Genomic DNA, 26864 nt, shown 5'->3' with positions numbered 1-26864 from the left:
GGCCTTGCCTAACGCGTTCCATCAGTTCTGAAGCTTTTGGCGTATCAGTAAAGTACCTAACATTTGGTATCAGAGCAGCCACCACGTCCCGTCTTCGAGTCACGGAAGGGGCAACTTGTGGAGAGGACTACCTGGAAAAGGCTACCTAGTAAAAAAAGCTAGAGTGAAAGCCGCCAATGTGAAGTTGCCACAGAGTGGGCCGCCACGGAAGGGGCGACCTGTGAAAAGGGCTACCTGGAAAAAAGACCAGAGTGAAAGCCGTCACAGAGTGGGCCGCCGAGGACGGCGGATTCAGAAGCGTGGTGGTATGTTACGGTCTTAAGTGAGGGCCCGCCTAGGTATGGGACAGGTTTAAAGGGCCTTGCCTAATGCGTTCCATCAGCTCTGGAGCTTTTAGCGTATCGGTAAGGTACCTAACATTGAATGATATGTACCAAGATGGGTCCCACTTAGTGGAATATGTTAATTAGATATTTTAGTGAATAAGATCATATCTTAATATATTTAGTAGTTAGGTTAGATTAGGATAGTCTCTAATTAGCTATTTCTATTCTTATAATAAGATCTTTCTAGATCTTTCTATGTTTATCATTAAGTGTTTTATATAAGCATATGTTATCCTTAATGGAAATCGATGAAGAAGCTAGTTTGAGAAATTGTGTCTTGTGCACATAGGAGGACTGATCCTTCCCTCGAAGTGGATCAAGAGGCCAATCTTCCCTCTAAGAAGATCAATTGCGTTGCGAACCAATTCGGGTTCGTAACAAATCCAAACTTGGGAAATAAATTAGAATACACTCTTTTGTTTTAAAAAATGAAATTTTCATTACCACTAAAAAAATGATTTTTTCATAAAAAGTAGGGATGTTTTATTATAGTTTCATCTATACTATATAATATGGGAAAACTTGGGCGGCCCTGAGGTTATTGAAAGGGAAATGATATCAGCACAGCCATGTTTTGATATTTTCACTAACCCATCTCGTCTTTTGTTATTTCAAGTGCTGTCAAACATCATTACAGTTCCCAAAAAGCTTTCACAAGTCAATTAAAAAGGAAAAGACAAGCTAGGTTTGTGCAATTATTAAAACATGGTTGTACTGATATCATTTCCCAATTTAAAACCACATAAATCTAAACTTTCCTGCAGCTGATAATACCTTATAAACCTATATACCTATACTACATATGGTGGGAAAACTTGGTGGCTCTACGTTATTTAAAATCTTACAGATGTAAAGTTTCAATTAACTATTAAATACCTTATAAGTCTAAATTTCTTTATAATTATTAGATACTCTAAACATGTAAAACTCTGTATAGCTATCAAATACCATATAGATGTAAATTTCTCAGTAGCTATTAAATACCTCATTTTTAAGCTCTAGCTTTAGTTTTTACCTCATCAAAATTTATTCGCAAAAATATTTATTTTTGCGTGAATGATGCTCTTGCCGTTTATAGTGCAGTTCGTGCAACTTTCAAAAACAAAATAATAAGTTATGACTAGAAATAAGTAGAATCAAAAGTTTGGCATTAAAATATGTTATCAAATACAAAAAGTTTACATACCACACTATGCTGATCATTTTCTAAAATGGGGCATGAACTGCTGTGCTAACTCCTGGACATGATCGTTCTCTCCTTCAAGAAGACGCACGACCTACAGTCATTTGTATTTGGATAAAAAACTGTAAAATATACTAAAATAGTTGATAAAAATGAAAAACAGGAATGCTCCACAGATTCTATAAAATTTATAGAATAAAAAAACAATATTTTATTGGTTTAGATGGAAAATGAACAAAGAAAATTATTATGTACATAGTAAGTGAGAAAGAAAGCTCCACAAATCATTTTATTGAAATTCTCAACTTTATTTTCTCTTGTTGTTAAGAGATCATGAAACCGATGGCCTAAACCACAGCCATGACGCAGTCAATAAATAAAACAAAAAGCCAGCAAACATTGCAGAGAAACTATGAGTTTTTATATGGTGCCCGACTGTCAAGTCCCTTGTGAGCAGTACCACCCTTGATGTTTGATTCAAGTTTGTTGGACCACTAACCATCCTTCTTTAGAAACTCTATCATCATCATTTTCTGACAGTTCGCAACTTCTACATGATTTAATATCAGCCTCAAGCCAATTTCGAAGTATCTTCTCAATCTCTCCAGAATGTTTTGTCTATGCTCTCAGAATTAAAGAACAGATAATCTTCAAAATCTAAGTTAGCAATCCGTCCGCTTTGTTTCTTTTGGGCTCCCAGCTCTTATAATCTCTAATAATCCACTTCTAAGTAATTTAAGTACTTATTTTGCACACTAAGGATTAGAAAATATTGCATTATACTTTATTTTTTCTAAGTCATACTTAATAAGTGGTTCATACTACCAGACACGTCTTTCTGGTATGAAAAACACAATCGTTATTTTTCACTCACTATATTATTTGGTGGACAATATCCCATGCATTGTCATTTAAAAAAAAAAAAAATCCCATGAATTGTGTCTGTCTACACATTGAACATATAAAAGACTATGCTCCCTAAAGTAAAACGAATTTTAAACAAAAAGTAGAATAGGAACTGTAAATATATTACTCATATCTATCAGTTTCTTTGATACAGTTGGATTTTGTGCACACGAGACCACACACTTTCAACGTGAAATGATTGGACAAACGTTCACCAGGTCTCCAAGTAACCACTCCAAAACTTGTAACAACCAAGGAAATGTAAAGGGAGTAGTGGGTTGTAAATCGTGGATGATATTTCTTTCACAGAAAACAAAATATCAGGAAAATCTATAAATCTAGTTATTTAAGTGAGAAAGAAAAGGAAAGGTTTTATGAATGTACAAGAGAACCCTAAAGTTCTGCAATTAATAAATGAACTGAAAAAATCAAAATATTTTGCAGTATCAGTAATTTAACTATTGATGAGATGGCTCCTAGTAGACATTCTACAAAGTAGGAAACCTCCCGCTAGGAAATAAATTAGTAACATAAATACATAATAAAAAAATTTAATATTTCTTATACGAGTACTTATTGTTGTTAAACTAGATGAAAAACATCACGTATGCGAAATATAAGGAAATCAACAAACTACCAACAAAAGCTCATAAAAAAGTGTCATTATAAAGCAACTTTTAGTACCTCATCCATGGATGGGCGCATTTCTGGATTTCTCCGAACACATAAGTACGACGCTATAGCCATATGATACAATTCGTATGTGTCAGAGGATTCTCCAATACAAGGATCGATGAGTTCACGTAGCGCAAGCCTCTCAATCAGCGGTTCTGCCTAAAATTACAAATCAGCACACACATCTTTATCAATATTTAAAACACTTGCTTAAAATGTACCGGATTTAAAGGTGTCTAAAATATAAATAAATGTCCTTCTCATTTCTTATAAAAAATAAGATAAATTCAAAAGAACAATAGGAATTAGTTCATAATAAACAAAAACTAGAAATACATAGGAATAACATACCCATTGGAGCAAATATTGGTCCTGCCCTTCTCTATTTACATCAACTACCTTGCGCCCGGATATCAGTTGTAAAAGAACAATTCCAAATGCATAAACATCTGTCCTTACAGAAACAATACCATTCTCTGCATACTCTGGTGAAAGGTATCTGCAAATGCTAAAAGGCTTGATGGGGATTTTCAATTGAAAAATATCCAATTGTAACAAGTAAACCTAGAAAGCTGGATGCAGTGAGTACTCTCACCTTGTACGAGTCCAATCATCGGTTGTCTTCCATTTCGCAAGGCCAACGTCACCTAGCTGCGTAAATGATTCCGTCAATTGAAAAATCTGTTTACAATGTATTCCATGTGTAACCTCAAAATTTTACATGCATATGGCGAGGGGTTAAAAAAAAAACATAAAGAAACCTGTCAGAAAGAGGCTGGAAAGCATTTTGCACAGATTCTCTAAATGGGTTAAGTATATGTGTTGACAGGGGTCGGTTTTGGAAATACATAAACTCAGCCACGACACATAGAAGTTTGTCTCTACTTTCTTTTTTCTTATTGTATGCGTGTATGCAATTGGACATTTTATTTAACCTGGAATTTAGCTCGAGACTTGGGAAAGCACCTTGAATTTATAGATGAGAGAACAGAAAATACAAAGTGGGGCAAGCAGGTAGCCTCTTTATGTAACTGAACAAAAAAACAATTTAAATTCCTCATAGGCTTTTAAGTTATAATTTTCTGATTTTAAAGCTTTTATAACGTTACTTTTACATAGCACATTATTCTAATGTAAAAATTCAATTCTTTTCAACATTGATTGATATATGCTACTGAAATGATGAATCATGTTTAAGGGGTTATTGAGTAAAATATCTTTACATCCTCTACCTGAAAATCTTGCAGTAAAGTACTGTAATGTAACATCTTTCCATATAGATTCTTTCATATCTATGGGATATACGCCACACCACGCAAAGTACGAACCACTCTATCGAACATCTTTATTTTGACCGTCTCGATTCTCGTGATGTCACAAGTTGACCTGTCACCCAAGGGCATTGTACTTGCCCCTATATCTTGGAAAGTAACAAAATATTCCATCTTGGAATACCTTGAATCTAAAATCCACTCATCATAAGAAGTACGATTACCTGTAGAGATTGTGATAACATCTCCAACCTTTTCACTCTGCTCATCCGCTACCACCGCCTTATTTGTAGCATTGTTGTCCTACATGTAAGCTCATTTCACACCCTTTCCGCTGACCCTAGATTTTGACTTTCCTTTTCCTGATCCCCTGTCAGACGACCTTCATCTTTGATTCTCCCAACAAACAATCAACCCATGCTCTTAACCACCATCTTGATTAGGCCTCCTAATCTCATTTGATAAGAGTGTCATCATGATTTCTTTCATCTTCACATTATCCTTACCGAATAATAACGTAGTCACAAGATTGTATTACAAATCAATAAGTGAAGAAGTAAAAGGTCCTTGCCTTCTTCCTTCATCTTTTCTTCAACCTTGTAGAGCTGATCCACAAGCCCATTGAACACCGTCATATGTTCCAGAAGATCCCTACCTTCCTGCATGTTCAACCCGTACAACTACCACTTCAGATACAATCAATTGGTGAAACTTTTTGACATGTAAAGCTTTTTCCAACTATTCCCATAACTCAACTGTTGATTCTTCTTCCATGACGTTAACATAATGTTATCCGGCAGATAGTCAAGTTATGATGACGACCTTCGACTCAATGTCTTCCTACAAGGCATTCGTCATCTTCTCCATCTTCCCATCGTTTCCCTACAACACATTAACCAGGCCTTGTGCCCTTACCGTCATACCTATCGATGTTGAACTAGGTAGAACTTGATTTTACCTCCGTCTCAAATGACTCCACACTTCTAGTTGTATGGCTTCACCTCATACGAGAATCTCTCGAATCAACGTTCTACTTGATCCAATCACAACACTCACACTCGCTCCACCCGCCTCAACGATCTCACCAACCTCAGCACTGATTCCACCTGTTGGGCAAATCCATCGGGCAAATTCGATCCGATCGTGAATAAGTAAATGGAAAAGTAAAAATAAACACAAACCATGAGATGAATACCAAGATTTTACGTGGTTTGGCCAAAATGCCTACGTCCATGGGCGAGAACATGATCTTGACTGTGAGAAAGAAAATAATACAAGGATTACAATGGATTATATCCCCAAACCCACAAAACCTGCAACCCTTACCCCTCTCAACCATGATCGCATACAAGAGAAGCCCGAGAGTAAGCCCAAGTCAAAACCCAAGAAGAATCCAAGAAAAAACCTAATAGAAATAATCAAGAGAAAACCGAGAAGAAACTCTCCTCTCTCTCTCTCTCTTAAGCCTTAGCCGCAAGTTCTAGGAGAAAATCCCGCTCTCTGTTGCAGCCACCCAGTCTCCTGATCGTGTAATAGGAGCCTATTATATCTAAGTTTTACAAAAAAACCAAACAAAGCACCTTTCTCATCTTTGCTTCCCACTAAAGGTAAGAGTGGGAAACAAGGCAACTTTCCCATCAGTTATTGGCTTCCAAGTGTCTTAATGTTCAGTTTGCAAATAAGATTAGTTTGAAATAATTTTATTAGCAAAAAAAGCCCATATTGGTGTCCAAAGAGTCCCTCAATTTATGATGTTTTTCCTCCGGTATATCCTACACAAAATATAAGAAGAATAATTCATTTCAAAGCCAGCTCCTACGTTGTCAAACTTCAATTGCAGTCAAGAGAAAAAGGTAGAAAGACTTTATTACCAAAATTAAAAGTAGAGACTACTACATTAATTTACCATCGGAACAAAGTCATGAGTGAGTAGTATATTGCTTGGACGCAAGTCTCGATGAATAATAGGACCCCCACGGCATTCTTCATGTAGAAAACGCAACCCTTTTGCCGTTCCAATGGCAATAGCATGTCTTTGGTGCCACTCAAGTACAGTTCCAGGTTTACCTAATGATATCAATAACATAAACGATCAGTATTAAAAGTGAAGCAGATCAAAGAATTTTTTTTTTTTTAAAAAAATTAGAATCTACTCTTGTAGCATGGAATACAAGCCTGTTAAAAAACTAAAAAACTTACTAAATAGGTGCGACTCCAGAGATTTGTTGCAGATATACTCGTACACCAAAATAGTGTGGTTCTCTTCGGAACAATACCCCAAGAGCATAACAATATTTTTGTGGCGTGCAAGGCTTAGAACATGTACTTCAGAACGAAATTCAGTATATCCCTGTCCACTTTCTTCTTTCCGTAGCTGGGCAGCAATAACTTGTCCATCTATAAGTCGTCCTTTATATACACGGCCGAATCCACCTTCCCCCACCAGGTTCTCTTTTGAGAAGTCAGATGTTGCAGCTTGAATTTCGGATAATTCGAATTTCATTGACTCCTTGGCATACAATATAGTCCTCAGCCCACAGCCAGTGCAAAGGATTGGCTGTTCCGAATATTGATGTTGAAAAACGTTATTGTGTTGGTTCAAGAGAACATGATGATCAGAACGGTTCTGTTGTTTTCCTTTCAAATGTTTTCCTGTATTAAAGAGTAAAATCCTTTTCAGATTGAAATATTCATCTCTTCAGTAAAATCCTTAAAGAGCAAAGTAACTGTATCTTATGCATGGGATGTCAGATCAATATGGGACCAATAACAGTTTGTAACTCTATTTGGTATTGACATAGAGTTTGGGTCCTTGGGGGGGGGGGGGGGGGGGGGGGGAGGAACTGGTCATTGTACTTTCTTGTTCTTCATTACATTGTACTTCCTTACTGACTTTACTATCCCAGACATGCGAGAACACGCATGTCACTAGGTGTTCGATGTGATCAAGCCATTATGGATGGCTTTCTTACTTATGTGTGATGGTTTCTAAGTTTGTATTTGTGCTTATTCTAGCATTTCCCATAGGTTCATCTTCAAATTTCATCATTTACATATATTTCCATACGTTTCCGTATTTTTTCAAGATTTCCTCCAAAATTTCCACCGAAACTGAAATGTTTTTTTTTTTTTGGGTTTGGTAAGCTGGGATCGAACCTGTGACCTCGAGGTTGAGAAACAAGGTCTCAACCATTGAGCTACATGCTCGAACCCTAAACTGAAATGTTCCCGTGCTGATCGAACTGAAACCAAAATTTAAAACCTTGCCCCAAAGAAGGTTATGACTCCTACAATTTTAAAAGTTTTATGGCTGAAACCAAAGACATTGGAAATAAATTTAAACACATATGGAGCATCAAGAGGCTATCCGGGCATTTATGGTGGTGGAGGTATCTTTAGAGATCATGTGGGTAAGCTTATCTTGGATTTTTTCTCATTTTTATAAAGTTGGTACTAGCTTTGAGGATGAATTGAGAGGCATTTTAGATGGCCTTAGATATTTTAAGACCTTGGGGTTTCTCCGAGGTTTGGATTGAAGGCGAAAGTAGGGTTTTGATTGGGATGATCAACACAATAAGGAGCATGCATTGGTCTATAAAGTTATTACTGACATGATTTAAAGGATCTCATTGCTAAGATCAAGCAAGCTTTATCCACCAATATAGTCAAGGCAATCAAGTACCGTACTCTCCTGCTAATTTCGCCTGTGATATGAATTGTAATCAAATCTTTTGGGAATGGAAAGATATCCCTAGTCCTGCTAGAGGGCTTTAAGGTGTGATGTATTGGAAATTCCTAAAATTTTGTCTAAATGATTTCTTACTTATTTTTTGAGCTTTGAGGGAAGGTAAGGCATCATGCCCTTCCATGTTGTATATTTTGCTCAATATAAATAAATTTTAAGGTGCTAGCCCTGGCAGTTAGATAAATTATGGTTTAAGATATATAGATATAGATATAGATATAGATGTAGATAGATACATAGAGAGAGGGAGAGGTGAAGGAGAGAAGAAGATGAAGAGAGAAGGTAGGGGGAGGAGCTGTCATTTATGGAAAATCAAAAGTTCAAAACAAACTAGCTGACTATTAGACACACAAGATAAATAATAAGGTGGTATGTATATTTTTGGGGTGTCAATATTGGTCTCCATCACTCTGTGTGTATAATTAGTGAATAAGCTGAACTCAAGAAAATATTGAAGGAAGGATAAATTCTGCAGTAATCAAACATCACAAACACTTCCCCTGCACATGACCAAGTTAAAAGCGACAAACAATCACAAATCACAAGCATTTCCCTGCCAACGATACGAAAATCTGATGTATGTGGGAGTCATGGCGTGTATATGATTTGAAAAGTTGTGGAATGTGACTATATCATATAATTACACAAGAAAACACAATGTGACACACATACCCGTTATTTCTTGCTTAGGAGAAGAGACAATTTCATCATACACCGATGTATTGTACTCCTGCAACCTGTAACTGGATGAAGATGCCAAGTTGCATCTATTGTCATCAAAGGTTTCTTGGGAGCTTATTGATACAGAATAGCTTCCACAAGAAATAACAGACAGATCATTGTTTACAGTTGCACTATCTTGAACATTCAAGGTGGGTGCAACAGACTTCCGTAGTGAATAAAAAAACTTTTCTTCTGAGACATCTGTATCATTCATTATTGTGACAAAATTCCTCATCGGTTTCACAGATAAGCTATCTTGAATGAGCGCAATCTTGCAAGGTATATGTTTGATGAAGAACTTCAAATCCTTTCTTAGGTGCCTGCAAAAATTTGCTACCCATCATTAAGAAATGAAAAACAAATAAAGAAGCAAGGTGAGAACAACATCTAAGTGAAAATTCTGATGTCCCTATCAAGAATTAAGAAGTAATTGTTGATATAATACGACAATTGTGTGTTTCTACGGTTCCAAATTGCACTGACCAGTAATTAAAAAAATGAAGAAAATGTGCGAAAAACAAAGTTGACTCGTCAATGCTATTATGATTCAGGTTGTTCGAAGGGTATTTACTCTTTATTATCTTGTGTAATTGTTACGTGACTAAATGGGTCCCACTTTGGTTGAAATAAATCAGTTTAGATATCGTTATTTTTAGATTTGCTCTCTAGTTATTAAGTATAAGTGTTATCTTGAATGGCTTGGGTAGGAGTTTTACATGAAGTGGTATATTGGGTTTTCTATAAATATTAAATAACATGTAACTAGTCATTTTCAAATTAATGAAGAAATTATCGCAGAAATTGTGTCTTTGAGCACAAAGGAGAACAGACCCTTCCCTTGAAGTGGGTCGAGAGGCTGATCTTCCCTACTAAGAAGATCAAACCTATTGGGTTGCATCTTGGAAGATTTTGGATTATGTACATCATGATTTTCAAAGGATCAAAGCATTTGTTTTGGAATTGATGGAAGGGCATTGAAGGTTTGCGGAAGCCTTGGACAAAATTAGTATAGCGATAGAGGAAATACACAAAGATGAAGAAAAACAGAATATTCAAAATGTTGCTGTTTTGATAGGAAAGTGCAAGAATTGATGGCAACAAGGATGGGTTAGTTGAACATATTACCAGAGAGTATATTGATTTTGTTCAACTACTCGATCATTCAGCCATTCCGATGTGGCTCCATGAAAAATCCTATTTCTTTCCAACTTGGATCAAGACAGATTTTGAAGGCGGGGTTTGAATGATCGCGACCACTATTTTTGAAGAACAAGATAGGTTAATATCAACTATATTTTTCAACAAGATTTTGCCCAATAAGATTTGGGACCCCGGTGGAATAAATTATTTTCTCCAATAATCCAACCTTGAGGACAAGGATGATTTCAAGGTTGGTGGAATGTTATGTGACTAAATGGTCCCACTTTGGGTGAAATAAATCAGTTTAGGTATTTGTTATTTATAGATTTGCACTCTAGTTATTAAGTATAGGCATGGGTTTTAGATGAAGTGGTAAAGTGGGTTTAAAATAAATAATATGTAACTAGTCATTTTCAAATTAATGAAGAAATATCCCAAAATTTTTGTCTTTGAGCACAAAGGAGGACACGCCCTTCCCTCGACGTGGGGTGAGAGAATGAACTTCAGCTAAGAAGATCAAACCTATACGAACCAATTCAGGTTCGTAACAGTGCCCTAATCACACACACACAAATATATATAGATATAGATATCATATTACGTGAGAGGTCCGATCATTGACTCTCACTTTTCCCTATCTTTTTTCTCTCACATTTTCTTCTCCATCATCACTAAATTTTGGTTTCGGTGGAAATTTTGGCCGAAATCTAGTAAATTTCAAGGAAAATTTTCATTTTAGTGGAAGTTTCTGTGGATCTTGTAAAAAGGAAATTTTCCGTGAAATTTTAGCGAAATCCTATAAAAAACAGTTCCATGCGAATTTCATTTCGGTCTTGGTGGAAATCTGAAATTTTAGGATGTAGGATCGTTCATCCCTTCTTCTCTTCATCTTATTTATCCCCTCACACAGAGGACAAGGGGGTGAGATAAAAAAGGAGAAATTGGCCAACCCTAGGGTGCTAGCCAAAAGCAGTTAGGGCCGGCTGTCAATGCCGCCGGCTCCAGCAGCCTCGTCGCCGCTCTTGGTAGCCTGCTTCATCCGTCGTCGCCGTTTCCTTCATCATAGATTGATTTTCATTACATAGAACAGAACATTTGAAAACTTTCTATCTTTGGAAAGTTTTGAAAAGTACCCAACTGAAAGGACTTTCAATTTTCATTAATGTGACATGTCTTCATGATGATTTAGTACATTTCTTGTGATCTACGTGAAATTTTAGGGCATGGGCATTTGCACATACTAAAACTTCACAATTATGGTATTACAAGCATCTATGCACAAGAACGTGAAAGGAAGAATGGATGGAGTACTGATGACTACTTTTAGAGGTATATTTTGGATGTTACACATTTTATGAAAGATAAAGAATTTTATTACGGAAAGAAAGGAGGAAACCCCTCAACCGAGCTATGTCACAAATATCTCTGATATTTTCAAAATATCGCATTTTGATCACGCCATTTTGAGAAAACAACAAAATCCCGAAATAATCCCCAGATTTTAAACATATAGCGATATTTTCATTTTTATCATAAAAATATCGCAATAATATCACGATATTGTCTCGCTACTTTTACAATATTTTTATTTTATATTTTTTCTTAAATTTTATATATTCATATTTTTTTAAAATAATTTTTTCTCGTTTTTTCCCCGATATAAGCCTGAAATTTTTTTTTTTAATATATGCTGAGATTTCCCTTGCCGAGAAATGGTAAAAAACAAAGAGAAGAAACCACAAAAACAAAGAGGATTGCAACAAGAAACAAAGGAACTCAAGGAGGGAGGATATCAAAAGTCTACAAAGACTACCTCCAAGTCTCGCATGGGCCAACCTATATACATCAATATTGACCAATCTAACATGCTGGAAATGAACTGGGAAATCCACCACTATCTCATCGATCATATAATCGAATCTCTTGGGATGATGATGGCCCCCATCTAGCCACTTGATGACATTTAACAAATAATATCAACTTGGCCAGGTCTCTGCTCTAGGTAATATTGATGCCCTGAAGAACAGGCATCAATTCCACTTCATTGGAATCCGTAAGCCCAAGAGGACTAGAGAAAGACCAGCTAGTTTGACCCCTCTCGTCCCTGAGAACTCCGCCTGGGCCTACAAGCCCCATGTTGCCTTAACTCGAACCATCGAAATTAAGCTTCATCAATATTGGGTCAGGAGGAATCAACTGTAGAGATAGAACCTCCTTGTCACCACTAGAGCAAATCTCTCTCCAGCAGCGCCTCAGATCGGAGCATGAGATAAACCTGAAGCAAGGGAGGATCTTCACCCATGCAATGGTGAGCAATATAGCCTTCACATAAATATATAAAAGATGCATGTGACGCTACGTGTTACATGCCATGTTATATTTTATAGACGATACTTGTTGTGAAATAGGCTAGAACTAAGCCTTTAAAGCTGCTTTTCAAAAGAAAATCACACATCTAGGTCTAGGAAAAAGTTTCAGCTTCAACAATCAACCCTTATTGAATAGCTCTTGATGTGTTTGATCAAGATATGGTATTTTCAACATCTGTCCTACAAAACCTCTCTCTAGACTTCTTTGCTCTATTACCAAACAGATGATTGGTAAACCTTCTGAACTTGGCAGCCTACTATCACAAGGCAACAATTTAGCTCACTACATATGCTTTTATACCCCTAAAGGAGGGTCAAAGACTCAAAGCAGCCTTGGAAAAGTGGAGATCATTCCAAAACTCCATAAACGTGTAGAAGACTCTTGAAGACAGTCGGAAGTGTCTAGATACTTGTAGATATTAGTACGAATTCTAGTGTCATCTTGTACTCTCTTGGTATAAACATGTATGGAGAATTCTAAAGAGCTTAGAAGTTTCTAGGAGGGTCTAAGTGTCCTACTTGCCTTTGGTACAAGACTAGGCCATTTGAAGTAGACTGACTCAGGGCTAATGTTGGAGTGTAGCAGAAGTGTCGAAGGGGTGTGAGGCTAAGGATTAGGGTTGGTGATAAATGGTATCAGAGACTTGCATTCATAGACGCGAGAAGAACAATGGCAACTTTGAAGGTCACTATGTCAGAGATGAATATTGAACAGTTGAATAATCACTAGAGATGCCAAAGGTATTAATTCTTGAGCGCAAGTGTTATAGGGGAGTTAGAAATGCCAGGATGGTTGCCATTCAAAAAAAAAATCCCAAGGAGATGGGGAACCTCTTGCCAAAATTGGAACAGTACCTTGAGGCTATTAGGATTGAGGATGAGGAAGACAAGGTGTACACGACCCCCATATACCTCATCGACGACTCCAAGCTATGGTGGCGTAGGTGACATGGTGACACAGCAAGGGGAGTATGCACCATCAGACCATGAGAAGATCTCAAGAAGGAATCGACTCATCAATTCCTTCCTAAGAACATAGAATACTTGGCTCAAAAGAGACCAGTGTGCCTCAAGCACATGAGGTCAATTTGTAAGTATGTGAAGGAGTTCACAACACTCACACTTGACCTTCCAGACATGGCAGAGAAGGACAAATCCTTCTTTATGAATCGACAACATCCATGGGTCAAGCAAGAACTATAACGGTGTGTCATACAGGACTTGGCTTTAGCCTTGGATGCAGCGGAAAAGATGTTGGAGTTCACCAGAAAGAAGTCTTCCAAAAAGACCCAAGTCCCAAGATGAGAAAAATAGGTGAGACAAGAGGTCTCCTTCTAAGGAAGGACCAAGGAAAAATTCTAAGGATAGGAGCAAGACCATATCTTATAAGAAGACATCAAATTTCTTCATAAGGTTTAGAGGCTATCAGGAGAGGGATTGCCTAAAGAAGGCCCTTAGTGCAATGAGGGTCGAATACAAGGAATGTGAGATGGCAAGCGAAGGTGAAAAGGAGGAACCATAGGTCGGTGCCTTAAGCCTCAAAGCAACCAGGGGCCAAGCAAAGGGCGCTAAACCCTTGAAGAGAGTTAATGTATACATGGTTTAAATTTCCACAAAAACCTATATGAAAGGATTGAAATGTTTCTGTCTCCATCCTCACTGAAATGCACATCGAAGCTGAAATGCATACCAAAACCTAAATTTTAAGTACATATATATTATAGTATTTTGGTCAAAACTTTGGTATACGTCGATTTTAGTCAGAAATATCAGTGAAATCTTATAAATTCAGGAAAAAACAAAGGAAAATATAGGCAAATGATGGATATTTAAGATGAAACCTTTCGAAATGCTAGAAATACATGTGCAATTTGTTATGTACAAAATTATCAGGCATACATGACAATGTATCTCACTAGGTGTTAGATGTTGTAAAACCCTAAAAGGTTGGGATTTTGCTTATGTGATGGTTTTGTAGACTGTATTTGTGCTTATTCTAGCACTTCCTAAAGTTTCATCTTAAATGACCATCATTTGCATATGTTTCCATACATTTTCGTGATCGAACAAGATTTCCACCAAAATTTTCATCTGAAATCAACATGCTTCAATTTCTATCACGACCAAAACGCACCGAAATTGAAACCTAAAACCTTGGATGCACATGGACGTGCACATCAACAGCAAGGTTACAAAGGCCTTGGTGGACACAGGCACAACTCAAAACTTTGTATCGAAGGACAAGGCCGAGTGGTTAGGCCTTCAACTTGAGGAGACAATGTCGGAAAAAGCCTTTAACTTGGAGACCAAGCCCATCGGTGGGGAAGCCAAAGGAGTGGAGCTCAACATCAGTGGATGGAATGGTGTAATCGACCTTGCAACAATTCCATTGAATGGCTACCAGGTAATATTAGGCATCGAATTTCTGTGCGCAACAAAGGCAATTCTCGTGCCTCATCTCGGAGTGGTGACCATCATGGATGAGAGGTTCCCATGTATGGCTCTCATACACGGATGGTTGGGAGGCTCTCAACATTACAATTAAGCGAAAGGCCTACAAAAATGTTAGGGCTGGCAATTTCACCCATGAAACCGGGGATCCGCCCCGCCCCACCCCTAACGGGGCGGGGATTTCCTTGACTTGGAGCTGGGATGGGGACTTAAAGAATTCCCCGAAGTGAGGACGGGGCAGGGATGGAGATGGCCCCACCCCGCCCCGTTTTACTATGCAAGCCATTATCAATATCCTCTTATATTAGTATTGTTTTAGTGTTTTTTAAGTTAACAGTAAATATTTTTTTTATGTTAGTGATATTGGCACTACCATATTTTGATAAGTGCGCAAATACGGCTTGTCTTTTTCTTTTTTTGGGATGTTAAAAAGTTCTTTTGAGGTGAGGATTTTTGTGTGAGGCAGGGATGGGGACTAGGCATTCCCCGCGGGGCGGGGAGTCTGCATCCCCGAAGTGGGGACGGGGCGGGGATGGGGATTAGGTATTCCTCGCCATCCCTAAAGCGGGGACGGGGAATGCAACATCCGGCCCGGCCCGGCCCCGCCCCGTTGCCAGCCCTAAAAAATGTGGATGGCTATGGGGATTGGATGCTTGGACTCGATGGGAGGATCGAGTTCTTCATAGGAAGACAAGCACTTCATTGGAAGAGCAAAGGAGTTGTCTAAGGAATCAACACAATGAAGTTGCAGTGAGGATGTCAACAAAATCAAGTTTTTTTTTTTTTTTTTTTGGGGGGTGGAGGGGGAGGATGGACATTTCACGGGGTTGAAATTTGGCACACTGTGACTACTTTTATAGGCATAAAGGATGCTCAAACAAGGCTTAAAGAAGTGGAATTTAAAAACTATAGAAAGGTGTAGAAGACTCTTAGAGAAAAAATTTTTAGAAGTATCTAGAAACTTGAAGGTATTTGTAGGTATTCTACTATATTCATGTAGTCTCTTGGTAGAGACATGTATGGAGAATTCCAGATAGCCTAAAAAATTCTAGGAGCGTCCTTGACCATTGGATGATTTCCAACTGGCAAGATCTAAATAATTTGTATGAGGGGATACCCTATAAATTAGGTCCTAGACCATTGGATGATTGCAAGATCTAAATAATTTGTATGAGCTCCATATTCTCAAATCACTTATGAACTTCCAGACCTCTGATACGTAACCATTTTTCCTGAGAGTAATAAAAGGCATTCATTCTATTCTTGTGAGCTTCCTTCTGGTAGCGTCTAAGTGTCTTACTTGCCTTGGGTATTCACCTAGGCCATTTGGGGTAGCTGATTCAGGGCTAATGTAAGAGTGTTGCACTAGTACCAAATGGGTGCGAGGCCAGGCTGGGACAATACTCATAACATATTAATCTAAGTTGGAATGTATAAGTAACTACAAAAATGCCCTCCATTACATGAAATAGGTAAAATTGGAGGAAATGGCTTAATGCTCTCAAAAGACTAGTAAAATCACATCTCTCAACAAACTTGCCATTGATACTAGCAAAAAAACTCAATTAACTAAAGCCTCCTTCATATAGGTATATTCCAATTTCCAACTTGCAGATCTTTAACTATCAACTCCAAAATATGAATGCCAATATCTCTTTGGCTCCCAATCTATGAAACCAGAACAACGTATAGATAGTAAAATTTTAAACAAAAGCATTATGAAATATATATTTTCTGCAAATAATAACCAGATTGGTTCTCAACTTTATAAAATGAAAGAAAAGAAAACACAACACCAATAAACGTTAGAAATTGGCCTAGGTACAAATGCAACTATCAAAATCTAATTATAAATGTTGAAGCATCGAAAGAACAATACATATGACATAATGCACCAAAAGTTCGACCAATAGGAACTGTTCAATGCGAAAATAGAACTGTTATAGTATAAAAGATTAAATAATGCCTTTTCCAACAGCTTAAGCTTTTGGAGTAACTGGTAGTTTCAGATGGTATCAGAGCCAAAGGTCCAAAGTTCAAACCTCCTTGATAGCAAAAATCCACATGAAATAGTCAAACCCAAAAGAGGGGCCACATGTGAGGGGGAGTGTTAAAGTATAAAAGATTAAATAACGCCTTTTCCAACAGCTTAGCTTTTGGAGTACTTGGTTGTTTCAGAAGAACAAACAATAAGGAGAAAAAAATGAAGTCACTATACATTTTGGATTGATGCATGGAAAGAATTGTAAAAAGGAATACACCCTATGTGTCTAATAACATAAACCTTCTTTATCAGCTTAATATCATGTACACACCAAAAACAAATGAAAAGAAATGTACCTATCAAGTATAACCCAAGTTGCTTTACAAGATACAATCTCTTTCGAGATAACTTTCTTCATAGGAGCTCCAGCAGTAATTTTGACGTCAATGCATACCTAAGCATGATTAAAGAATTACTAAATCTTAACATTAATGAAACAAACCAAATAAAAAAATAATAGGTCTCTGAATTAAAATTGGAACAACATCATGGCAATTGAATTAGTTAGGTCCATGCAAGGAGTGTGTTACTATTTTTTCCATAATTAGTGTCATTTTAAGTCAATCAAGCAGTAAAGCAGGGTTAGATTCATCTGAGGGATTTATGCGTTCACCTACCGCACTAGTCCACATGAAGAAAATATAGCGCATGGTACAGTTACCTTCAATTATCTATAGAAGTTTCAGTCGCAAGTACTAGGATATTAACAAGTACTAGGATATTAGAATTCTATATAAAAAAAAAAGGTTGGTGCATCTTCAAAAGTTACAGATTTCTTTGTGCGGAGTGAGAGATGAATGATGTAGTTAATCATCACCACCGCACAACTAATCACTGGTTCATTTGTTTCGTATGTAAAGTAACATTATACAGGGGTAAAAAGCATAGTTTGGAATTGCAAAAATTGGACACAATGCTTCTATCTAATTAGGCCAATCATTGCAGTGGTATCAGCTTCATATGCATGGACTTTTGTAGTGAATGGGGTCAGCAACAACAAAACAAAGGTACTAAGCAATATACAAGCTTATTAGGCATTTTACTCCGTGCATGAGCATGAATGTACTTTATTTCTGTTTGAGTATAAAAGATTAACTAACGCCATCCCGAACGGCTTAAGCTTTTGGAGTAATTGGTTCTTTCACATGGAACCAGAGCAACAGCTTCTGGATTCAAAACTCCTTGATATTAAAAAAATCCACATGTAATGGCCAACCCAAAAGAGGGGCCACATCTGTCACGTGTAGGACAACCCTAAAAGGAAGGGCCACACGTGAGGGGGATTGTTAAAGTATAAAAGATTAAATAATGCCATCTCCAACGGCTTAAGCTTTTGAATTAATTGGTTGTTTTACAATTTCATGCAAGATACGGTGTTTAGCATAAGCTGTGAGCATACTCATCAATAGAATAGCAAATATAAATCAAATGATGCATTTGTATTAGTTGAATGTATTTTAATATTAAATGATTATCAAATTATGCATAATTATAATCCAAGAAGCAACAGGGGGAACATGTTTGAAAGTGAAAAAGACGGAAAATAAAAAATCAAAAAAGGCGAAAATCAAAAAATCAGAGGCAAGGGGACTGGTTTTGTCCATCCTGTGCTTATTACAATTTCAAATGGAGGACTAGGTGTCGATGGTGCTCTCAGAGAAAGAAGAGTTCACCACCCTCAGTTTATTGCCCGGTGGTTTCGGCTCAGGACGGAAATAGAAAGCTGGCTCCGTGGTGGAGGCTCGTCTTGTAATTATTCCAATTTTAAACGACGGAGTAAATGTCGTTGTTGTCACCTGGATCGTAAACAAAAGCCTTCATATCCATCCCCCACCACATCAGGGGCTGGTGGCCCAATAGTTTCAAAATCTGATCCATGGCCTGACTCTGGGGTAATTTCGTCCTCTATGGTGGAAAAAGGATCTCGATCGATCTCGATTTCTGGTAAGGAGGTAGAAACAAGAATGGATTCCTTAAAGGCATGTTTGGTGGGTAGAAGGAATGATATATCTGGATCCCTTCAAGATCTATGGGAATGGGCCAAAAAGTCTTGGAATTCTCCATCCCTTGCTTGCCCGTGTTTACTCTCCAATGATGAGATCCTTTTTGTTTTTGATTCCGAAGAGGTGGCCTCTAGGATTCTGGATTTGGGAATCGGAAACTGTGGAGTACCCTTATCTTCCCTTGCCCATTTGTCCCCAGATTACATTCATGGATCTGAGACACTATGGGTCAACTTTTACGGTATCCCATAACATATGTGGGCCTCCTCGACGGTTGAAGCCTTGGGAAATCTCTTCGGGCAGGTGATGGAAGTTAAAATGGAGGGACTCCATAATCAATGTATGTGTTCTGTATCAGCCAAAATCTTTGCCCCTCGTTGGAAACTTTCTCCCTTTGTGAAGCTATGGATTTCCAATCATTGTTACATGGTTGGAGTCTCCATCCAGGGATCCAGAGGCCCCCAATTGGACCCTGGAGATGGTCAGAGAGATTCTTCGTTGATTGCCCCACCAGGAAACAGGGCGTCAGTGAGCCCCCTGGAGATTCAGGCCAGGCGGCTAGTTGGTATTCTGAATCCCCCTCATCAGGATTCAAATTTCAAATTTTCAAGGGTCAAATTTGGAAATGTGCAAGGCTCGCTTCCTGAGCCTGGTCTGAAAGGAAACCTAAGTCTCAATTCAGGGTCGCGAGATCAGGGCCCTGATTCAGCTTGGAATATTTGCGTGTGGGGTAATCCATCTATGTCCAAGATGAATCAGGATTCTAGAAATAATGGTTTGTTCTTAGAAAAGGGTGGGTCCCCATACGTGGCTTGCTTGGTATAAGAGCATTTTTCTTGGGTTGTCTTACTTCCTGACAGATTGGACTTTTTGGATGAGCGCCTTCTTTCTGCGCAGCTGTCAAGAAGAAGTCCCAATTGATGAAAAAAGAAAGAAAAAGAAAAATGAAATGAAAGAAAAAAGAAAAATGTTAAAGGATATCTTCGAAGATTGTAAAGATCTCTCTAATCCTTGAGGTACTTTCCTGGTGTGGGAAGTTAAAGAGTCTTTGTGTCTTTTGGTTTTTGGCGGTTATTGTAGCGTGCATCCCCTCAACGGCAATGGGCCTTGCACGTTGAGAATCGTGAAGCGTGAAGGACACCATCCTTCATATGATTGGAGAATGGTTTCAATGTAGTAGGGATAAACTTCGTACCGGAAGAGAAAATTAATGATGAAATTGGGAAGCTCCACTTCGGCGCAATTAATGCCGTTTCATGATATTGGGAGTTCTTTCACAAACTTGGGTTATTGGCCTCCCCGTTGTATCCATTCTGTGGTGATACTTTGTTTTTTGAGTGATCTTTTTCTCTACTTCCTTTGGGTTTGGGATCTTGGGTTTAAATGGAAAGTCAGAGCGATTCGGTGTCCCCTCCCCCTTGCTCCTCCCTCCTCTTCACTCCGTGGCAAAAAGAGAAAGTTGCCGGTGGATTTATTTGAGATGGAGACCTCCATAAAAGTTCTGAAAATGATGGTATATCTGGAGGAATTCGCTTCCAAACACTCGCCAACTCAAAAGGAAATTACTAGGGATTTCTCAAAGCAGCAGTGGAAGATATTTAAAGAAGAAGCTAGCAGGATGCCGGAAGCGCTCTTTAGGTTGACTAGTATGTGGACCATTAAGAATATCACTCCCTTTTGCATAAGCACCCTTTTTTCATCAAGTTATTGGATGAGGAACAGACCTCTAGGCGTCTTCTTTGGGAGGAAAATAAGAAGATGGGGATTCCGAAATTAGAGGATATGATTTCTAGAAAGAGAGCAGCAGAAGAGCAAACCCCATCGGATGAGGAACTCTCAGTCTTGAGCCTCGATGAGGAGGTATTCGTCTCTGAGGTGGTGGGGCTTATTCTGGAATTAAAGAAGTCTTCAGCCTAGCTTGTCCCTTCGGGGTTTTTTGTGAGTAGAGATGCTTTAGAGACTTTTTGAGGATGTTATCTGGGGTGCGACGAGTCAGTGATAAGGATTGTTTTTGGGTTTGATGGTAGCCCTTACGTCTGTTAAATGCTAGGGGCTGCTGGTCATCACACTTTTTTGGTGCAGTTTGAAGTACTTCAGAGGGAAAAATCAATTGTATTTGTCCCAGTATGGCTTCAGTGACCATAGTTATTCGCCTAATGGGGTTTTGGCAGTGCTTTACCAATCTAATCATAGGATTGACTCGATGGAAATTACAAGCTCTTAATCGCGTAGATTAGTGAAAGCGGGGATTGGATGTGGGCGATTGGATACCCAATATAATGCTGTCTGTTTTCTATTTATATGTTACAATTTTATCTCCTTGGTCAGAAGTATGCTTCTGGCCTTTTTTAATTGATGCTATGTAATACTTGGTGGGACCCCTGGTCCCCAATGTATCATTCACAGTATCAATGAAATTTATGTCATCTTTCAAAAAAAAAATATAATCCAAGAAGCATTGGACAATCTACAATGTCATCATTTAACCATAATTGATGTGTTTATGTGGACAAATAAGGTTAGGCTACCTATAGAGCACTGATAATTGACCGATTATTCCCAAAGACACTAACACTCCATAAAATAGAATTTGACAGTTTTGTTCCATTCTAAGCAAAATAATTTGACAGTTTTTGTTTTCGGGCAGACCGAAAACAAGCTGGGTAAAAACAGTGAGGAAAAACTTGATAGCTAGGAACATAACAGAGAACATGACCTTGGATAAGATAGAATGGAAGAAAAAGATCCACGTAGACGAACCCAACTAGAGCCAGGATTAGAGCCGGGTAGATTCCTTTCACCTTCTTCATGAAATTTTTCTAAGGATTCATTTAGCCGACCCCAACTAGTTTGGGACAAAGGCTTTGTTGAGTTGAGTTGAGTTGGGTTGAGTCTAAGCAAAACAATATTAATTGCAGCACAAATATTAAATATGGATGGACACTATAATAAATTTCTCACACAAAGATGGCCAATTTTTTTTTGAAGTGTTTAAGATAAAATTCATGTTTATCCTTCCTCTGGAATTAAGAATGTGCCTAGGAAATAATTTAAACCAGGTATTCAGTTGTTCTTGTTAGAAAAAAATAACCACGATGACAGTTTGAGAAAATAAAAGCAGTAACAGAAATTATCCCATCGGCTGAAATGTCTTTGGCTATTAATACCAATGACAAATCACCACAGCAATATAATCGATCATCAAGAACCCCAGAAAGCTATCTAAGGAAAGCATCATACATAGCTATGACATTATAAGTCAACAGATGCGAGCTGCAGATTGTTACAATTCTTACACAGAGAAGAAGCATGCGTGGGGGGGCATATGTGACGGGAACTAGGAGTACGAAAAAAATAAAATAATAATAATAATAATAGAGAAAAGAAAGTTGATAACATATCTGAAGCTGTAAAACATTTTAATTAGAAATCTTCCACTTGAGTTTAGCATTCTGACTAGAAAACCTAGCACAATAATAAGAAAGATTTAACTTGCAATCACATGCTCCTTACAGATGTCTTGCTTAAATATGGATTCATGAGAAGAACTCAGAAATTCTTGGAAGAAAGATAACACAATGGAATGTCTACAGGTGTCCTCGGAAATGAAAATATATGTACCCATCCTTTAGAAAACAGGATAAGAAATAGTAAAGGGCATCAATGCATAAAGCATTTAAGAACATTATGCATAAAGCATTTAAGAACATTACCCCTTCATGTACACATTTTTCAGCACTTGGCATGAGCATGTGAACAAATAGGTCAACCTTCTTTGAGACTTCCTCTTCCAAGGCGCGAGCATTGGTCCCAGCAAAAGAATCAGTGCATGCTTTAGTTTGATATCCCACTTAAACAAACAAACCACTATATTGTTAGAAGATCAGTGTGAGCAATATAGTGTAAGTAAATAGTTAAAAATATTTGCTTTCACACTTGAGGGATATACTTGTTTCTTCTATACGCTAAGGGGGATTTATTGTCTGGCAAAAGCTCGTTACTGTTATTTGTTTATATTACAATTCATTCATGCACAAACATGAGACTTAATTTTATCACATGTATAACAGTATAAACAGAAAACACATACAACCAACATTTTTTCCCAAGCAACTATAACTCTACAAAAACCATTAAAAAAAACACTATAACTCTACAAAAAGCCTACCAAAAAAAAAAAAAAACTTTACAAAAAAAAATCATACCCAAAGTTTATGATGCATTAGATTGTAGCCCTCTGGATTTTTGCATTAAGTCAATAAAAAGGGGGAAAAAAGAACTTTTAATATTAACCAAGGACTTGGAATTACATGATTAGAACTCCCAAGTGCACAAGAGGCTATATCATGATTGACTCCAGAAAATAGACTAGCTAGAGGACCTAAAGTCGATTATATGGATAGGAATCTTAGACCAGTTCACACACACACACACATGCACACGCACACGCACACACACACACACACAAAAAGGCAACAACAGCATCAACAATTCAGAATAAACTTACAACCCTATAACATTCATTATCCTTGTCAGTGTTAGAAATAAAAGTAGTTGAATTACCTTAAAATTTTGTTTTCACACTTAAGGGATATACTTGTCTCTTCTATACCCTATCAGGGGTATTTATTGTCTAGCAAAAGTTCCCTACTTTTCTTAGGGAAAAAAAAAACAACAATTCAGACTAAACCTACAATACAGTAACATGGGTTATCTTTAATTTTTGGTAGGTAAGCTGGGATCGAACCTGCAACGTCAAGGTTGAGAACCAAAGCCTCAACCATTGAGCTACAGGCCCAATCCCAACATTAGTTATCTTGTCAGTGATAAAAATAAGAGCAGTTGAATTACCTTAAATATTTGCTTTGACACTTATGGATATACTTGTCTCTTATATACATTATCAGCTGTAGTTATTGTCTAGCGAAAGCTCCCTACTTTTCTTTGTTTGTCTCTTCTATACCTTATCTGGGGTAACGAATGGCAGCTTGATGCATGTGATGTTGTGTACTAGGATAGATTTAGCTTATCATGTGGGCCTATTAAGCAGACATCAATGCAATCCTGGTCCAGCTCATTGGGAAGCAGTAAAAAATTATTAAAATATATTAAAGAATGAAGCAGCTCAAATTGTGTTTAAAAGCGAAAAATCTTGAGGTTCATGGTTACTAAAAGGGTGGCCCAGTGCAGGAGGCCCCTGCCATTGCGGGGTCTGGGGAGGGCTAGATGTACGCAATCTTACCCCTGCATTGCAGAGAGGCTGTTTCCGTGACTCGAACCCGTGACCACCAGGTCACAATGGAGCAACCTTACCGTTGCGTCAAGGCTCGCCCTCTAAACCACCAAGTCACAATTGAAGTTCATGGTTACTCCGATGTGGATTTCACATGTGACAGAGATGATAATACGTCCACTTCTAGACATATGTTCATATTTGGAGGTGCAACTATTTGTTGGTCTAGTAAGAAACAGGGCTGTGTAGCAAGATACACACAGGAAGCTGAGTATATAACTTGTAATATGGTGACTACTCATGCCCGTCCGGATTAGATGATTTTTTGTTGATTTAGACCCCAGTCTGGTTGATGGACCAATAGAAATGTCCTGTGACAATCAAGCAGCAATAAGACTTATATACATTGAAGCGAATAGTTCTAATGGAAAACATATAGGCGCAGAATATCACTATATTAGAGATATAATGGAAAACATATAGGCGCAAAATATCACTATATTAGAGATATAATGGAAAAACAGGAATTTAAGGTAAGTTTATACCTACATGTGACAGGATTGTCGATCTCGAAAGGAGTTCGAGCAGAAATTTTATTGAGTATATGGGCATGACGGGACTTAGAAGTGTCTAAATCAAGGAAAAAATGTTAGAGATAAATATCTCAGGCGGAATAATTGCTGATCCTTGGAGTCCGTGGGGAATTTCAATGAACATGCGGGCCTGATGAGACTTAGAAGCGTCTAAGTCAAGAAAAATAATTTGGGAGAAATATCCCAAGTGGAATATTGTCGAACCTTTAGAAAAAGGAATTTGTGAGGAAATTTTTTGTTTGGGAGAAATATTCTAGCGGAAACACACAAGGAATTCACTTGGCCAATGTGGCCGAGTGGGAGATGCTATGGCAATGGCCATAGGCCCCGCTGTAACGCCTGGGGAGTGCACGTTTTAGAACATTGTGGAATGGGAGGCATAATAGAACCAGGAATTAAGGGATTCCACCCTTATACTTATGATCGTGAGGATCGGAGGAATACTCAACTCAACTAAGCTTTTGTCCCAAACTAGTTGGGGTCGGCTAATGAATCCTTTAGAAAATTTTCATGAAGAATGTGAAAGAATCTACCAAGCTCAAATTGACTAAGTCTAATCCAAGATTGATTACCATGGAATCCCACCCCAAAGATTAAGGCATTTATATGTAGAAGGTGGAGATCGGTAACCAAGGGCTACCCATTTGACCAATACATAGAAATCGAGCCAAATTTCCTCTAACCAATGTGTGAAACAACCAATTACTTCAAAAGCTTAAGGAAATCTAATCAATAAGAGCACTCACTTGGGTGTGGAACACTTTGCAAAATGCCAAGTACGAGAAGAGTGTCACCTCTAATAAGTATGTCCCCTCTCATCCTTATATTGTCAATTGCCAACTGAAGCTCGTGCTCTTTGAGATCCTTAGTTGCATCATATGCAACAACCACATGGGATGGAGACCGAGAATCGTTCTCCATCGATTATTCAGAAATGGGTAGATGGGTTTGGATGAGATGGGGAAAAGATGAAGTTCATGGCGCAAAAGTAGAGATTGGGGGTGCATAAGATTAATAGCAGAAGAGTTATTCTCTCTCTCACCCTATCTATTTTAATAGAAAATTAGAGAACATTCGAAGAATATTTTGGTGTGTGATCATTTATGCCCCGCATATGCGGAGCAGGGGCAAAAACCCAAATATGAAGACACGGATGAGGAGACCGTTGGAATGAATGAAGAGACGTTGCCGGCCAAAACATAAAATAAGAGCCTAATGACTTCACGATATTCCCTACAAAATCCCAAAAATAAAATACCTACTAAAAATTGTTTTTTTTTTTTTTTTCTCCTGGGTTTTAGAAGCTTTTCATGCTCCACAGCCTGTTCTTCATCCTTTCACAAGCGCCACAGCCCTATGCACCATCGACACGGCCATCCACCAGGATGCCGCAGGCGATCCAATCCTCCATTTTTTATGTAGAAATTGGTCAACTTCTTCTTGCATATAGAAAACGATATCTTGTACAAATCCATTTCTTGTAGAAATCAACTTTTTTTCCTTATTATTATTATTTTTTTTCAAAAAACCTATGCATGCAAGTCTGTATGATTTGTAGAGATTTTGATTAATTGAATTTTAAGCCCAAATTGAATGTTTCATGTAATGAAATGTGGGTAGAAATATCTTGATCCATTTATTTATTTTGACCCACACTTGTGGCCCACAAACTCTCTATTGGTAACGGTGAAAAGCTAGAATGTAAAAAGCCTTTTAGGACTTTACAATGCTTCATTTCTTCGTGACAATGCAAAACTTCAAAGTCTTAATGACTCTGAAATCCCTACTTAAAGGAGTCCCGGATGTTCCCAGAATGAACCTCTGACTTTCCAAAAGTGACCGGTCCAGAAAATCCTCAGGGGATTTAAAATCCCGCACGACTACCCCTCCTATACTTCCCAAAGACTTCAACAAATAAAACTACTCTCATGCCACAACTTAAGTTTCCTCGTGGGAATTAGTTTCTATTTAAACCTCTGAACTTTTAGGAGAGTTGTTGTGTTATGTTCAGTCTTTTTCCTACGGAAATTTTCTCCAAAAAAAATTGCTTTATGTGCACTCCATGGGATGATCAAAACCGTCCATTTGATTGATCACAACTTAATTAGGTTGTGCTCAAAAAATCATTTCGATCGGATGATC

At 37.9% G+C, this 26864-nt stretch overlaps 1 protein-coding gene across 9 annotated transcripts; it reads right to left on the bottom strand.

The window, feature by feature from the left end:
* Nucleotides 1–1513: 1513 nt before the first annotated feature.
* On the bottom strand, nt 1514–26277 carry LOC143848728 (cold-responsive protein kinase 1-like). Of its 9 annotated transcripts, XM_077357739.1 has the most exons (11): nt 25469–25567; nt 24139–24500; nt 22610–22746; nt 17190–17287; nt 8839–9209; nt 6621–7073; nt 6328–6488; nt 3746–3801; nt 3502–3649; nt 3160–3309; nt 1514–1663 (listed from the first exon to the last, which is right to left on the bottom strand). In XM_077357739.1, the coding sequence occupies exons 3-11, from the start codon at nt 22646–22648 to the stop codon at nt 1586–1588; spliced, it is 1554 nt and encodes a 517-aa protein (XP_077213854.1). In that variant the 5' UTR covers nt 22649–22746; nt 24139–24500; nt 25469–25567; the 3' UTR covers nt 1514–1585. The 9 variants fall into 9 exon arrangements, with proteins under 9 accessions (XP_077213854.1, XP_077213848.1, XP_077213852.1 ...); XM_077357733.1 differs by lacking the exons at nt 24139–24500; nt 25469–25567 and adding an exon at nt 25985–26277; XM_077357737.1 differs by lacking the exons at nt 24139–24500; nt 25469–25567 and adding an exon at nt 25981–26276.
* Between the last annotated feature and the right edge of the window lie 587 nt (nt 26278–26864).

This window comes from Tasmannia lanceolata, unplaced genomic scaffold, assembly GCF_043159265.1.
Source record: "Tasmannia lanceolata isolate RefF3 unplaced genomic scaffold, GAP_Taslan_0.1 ptg000016l, whole genome shotgun sequence".
NCBI lineage: Eukaryota > Viridiplantae > Streptophyta > Magnoliopsida > Canellales > Winteraceae > Tasmannia > Tasmannia lanceolata.
This window is presented reverse-complemented; position numbering and strand designations above follow the sequence as displayed.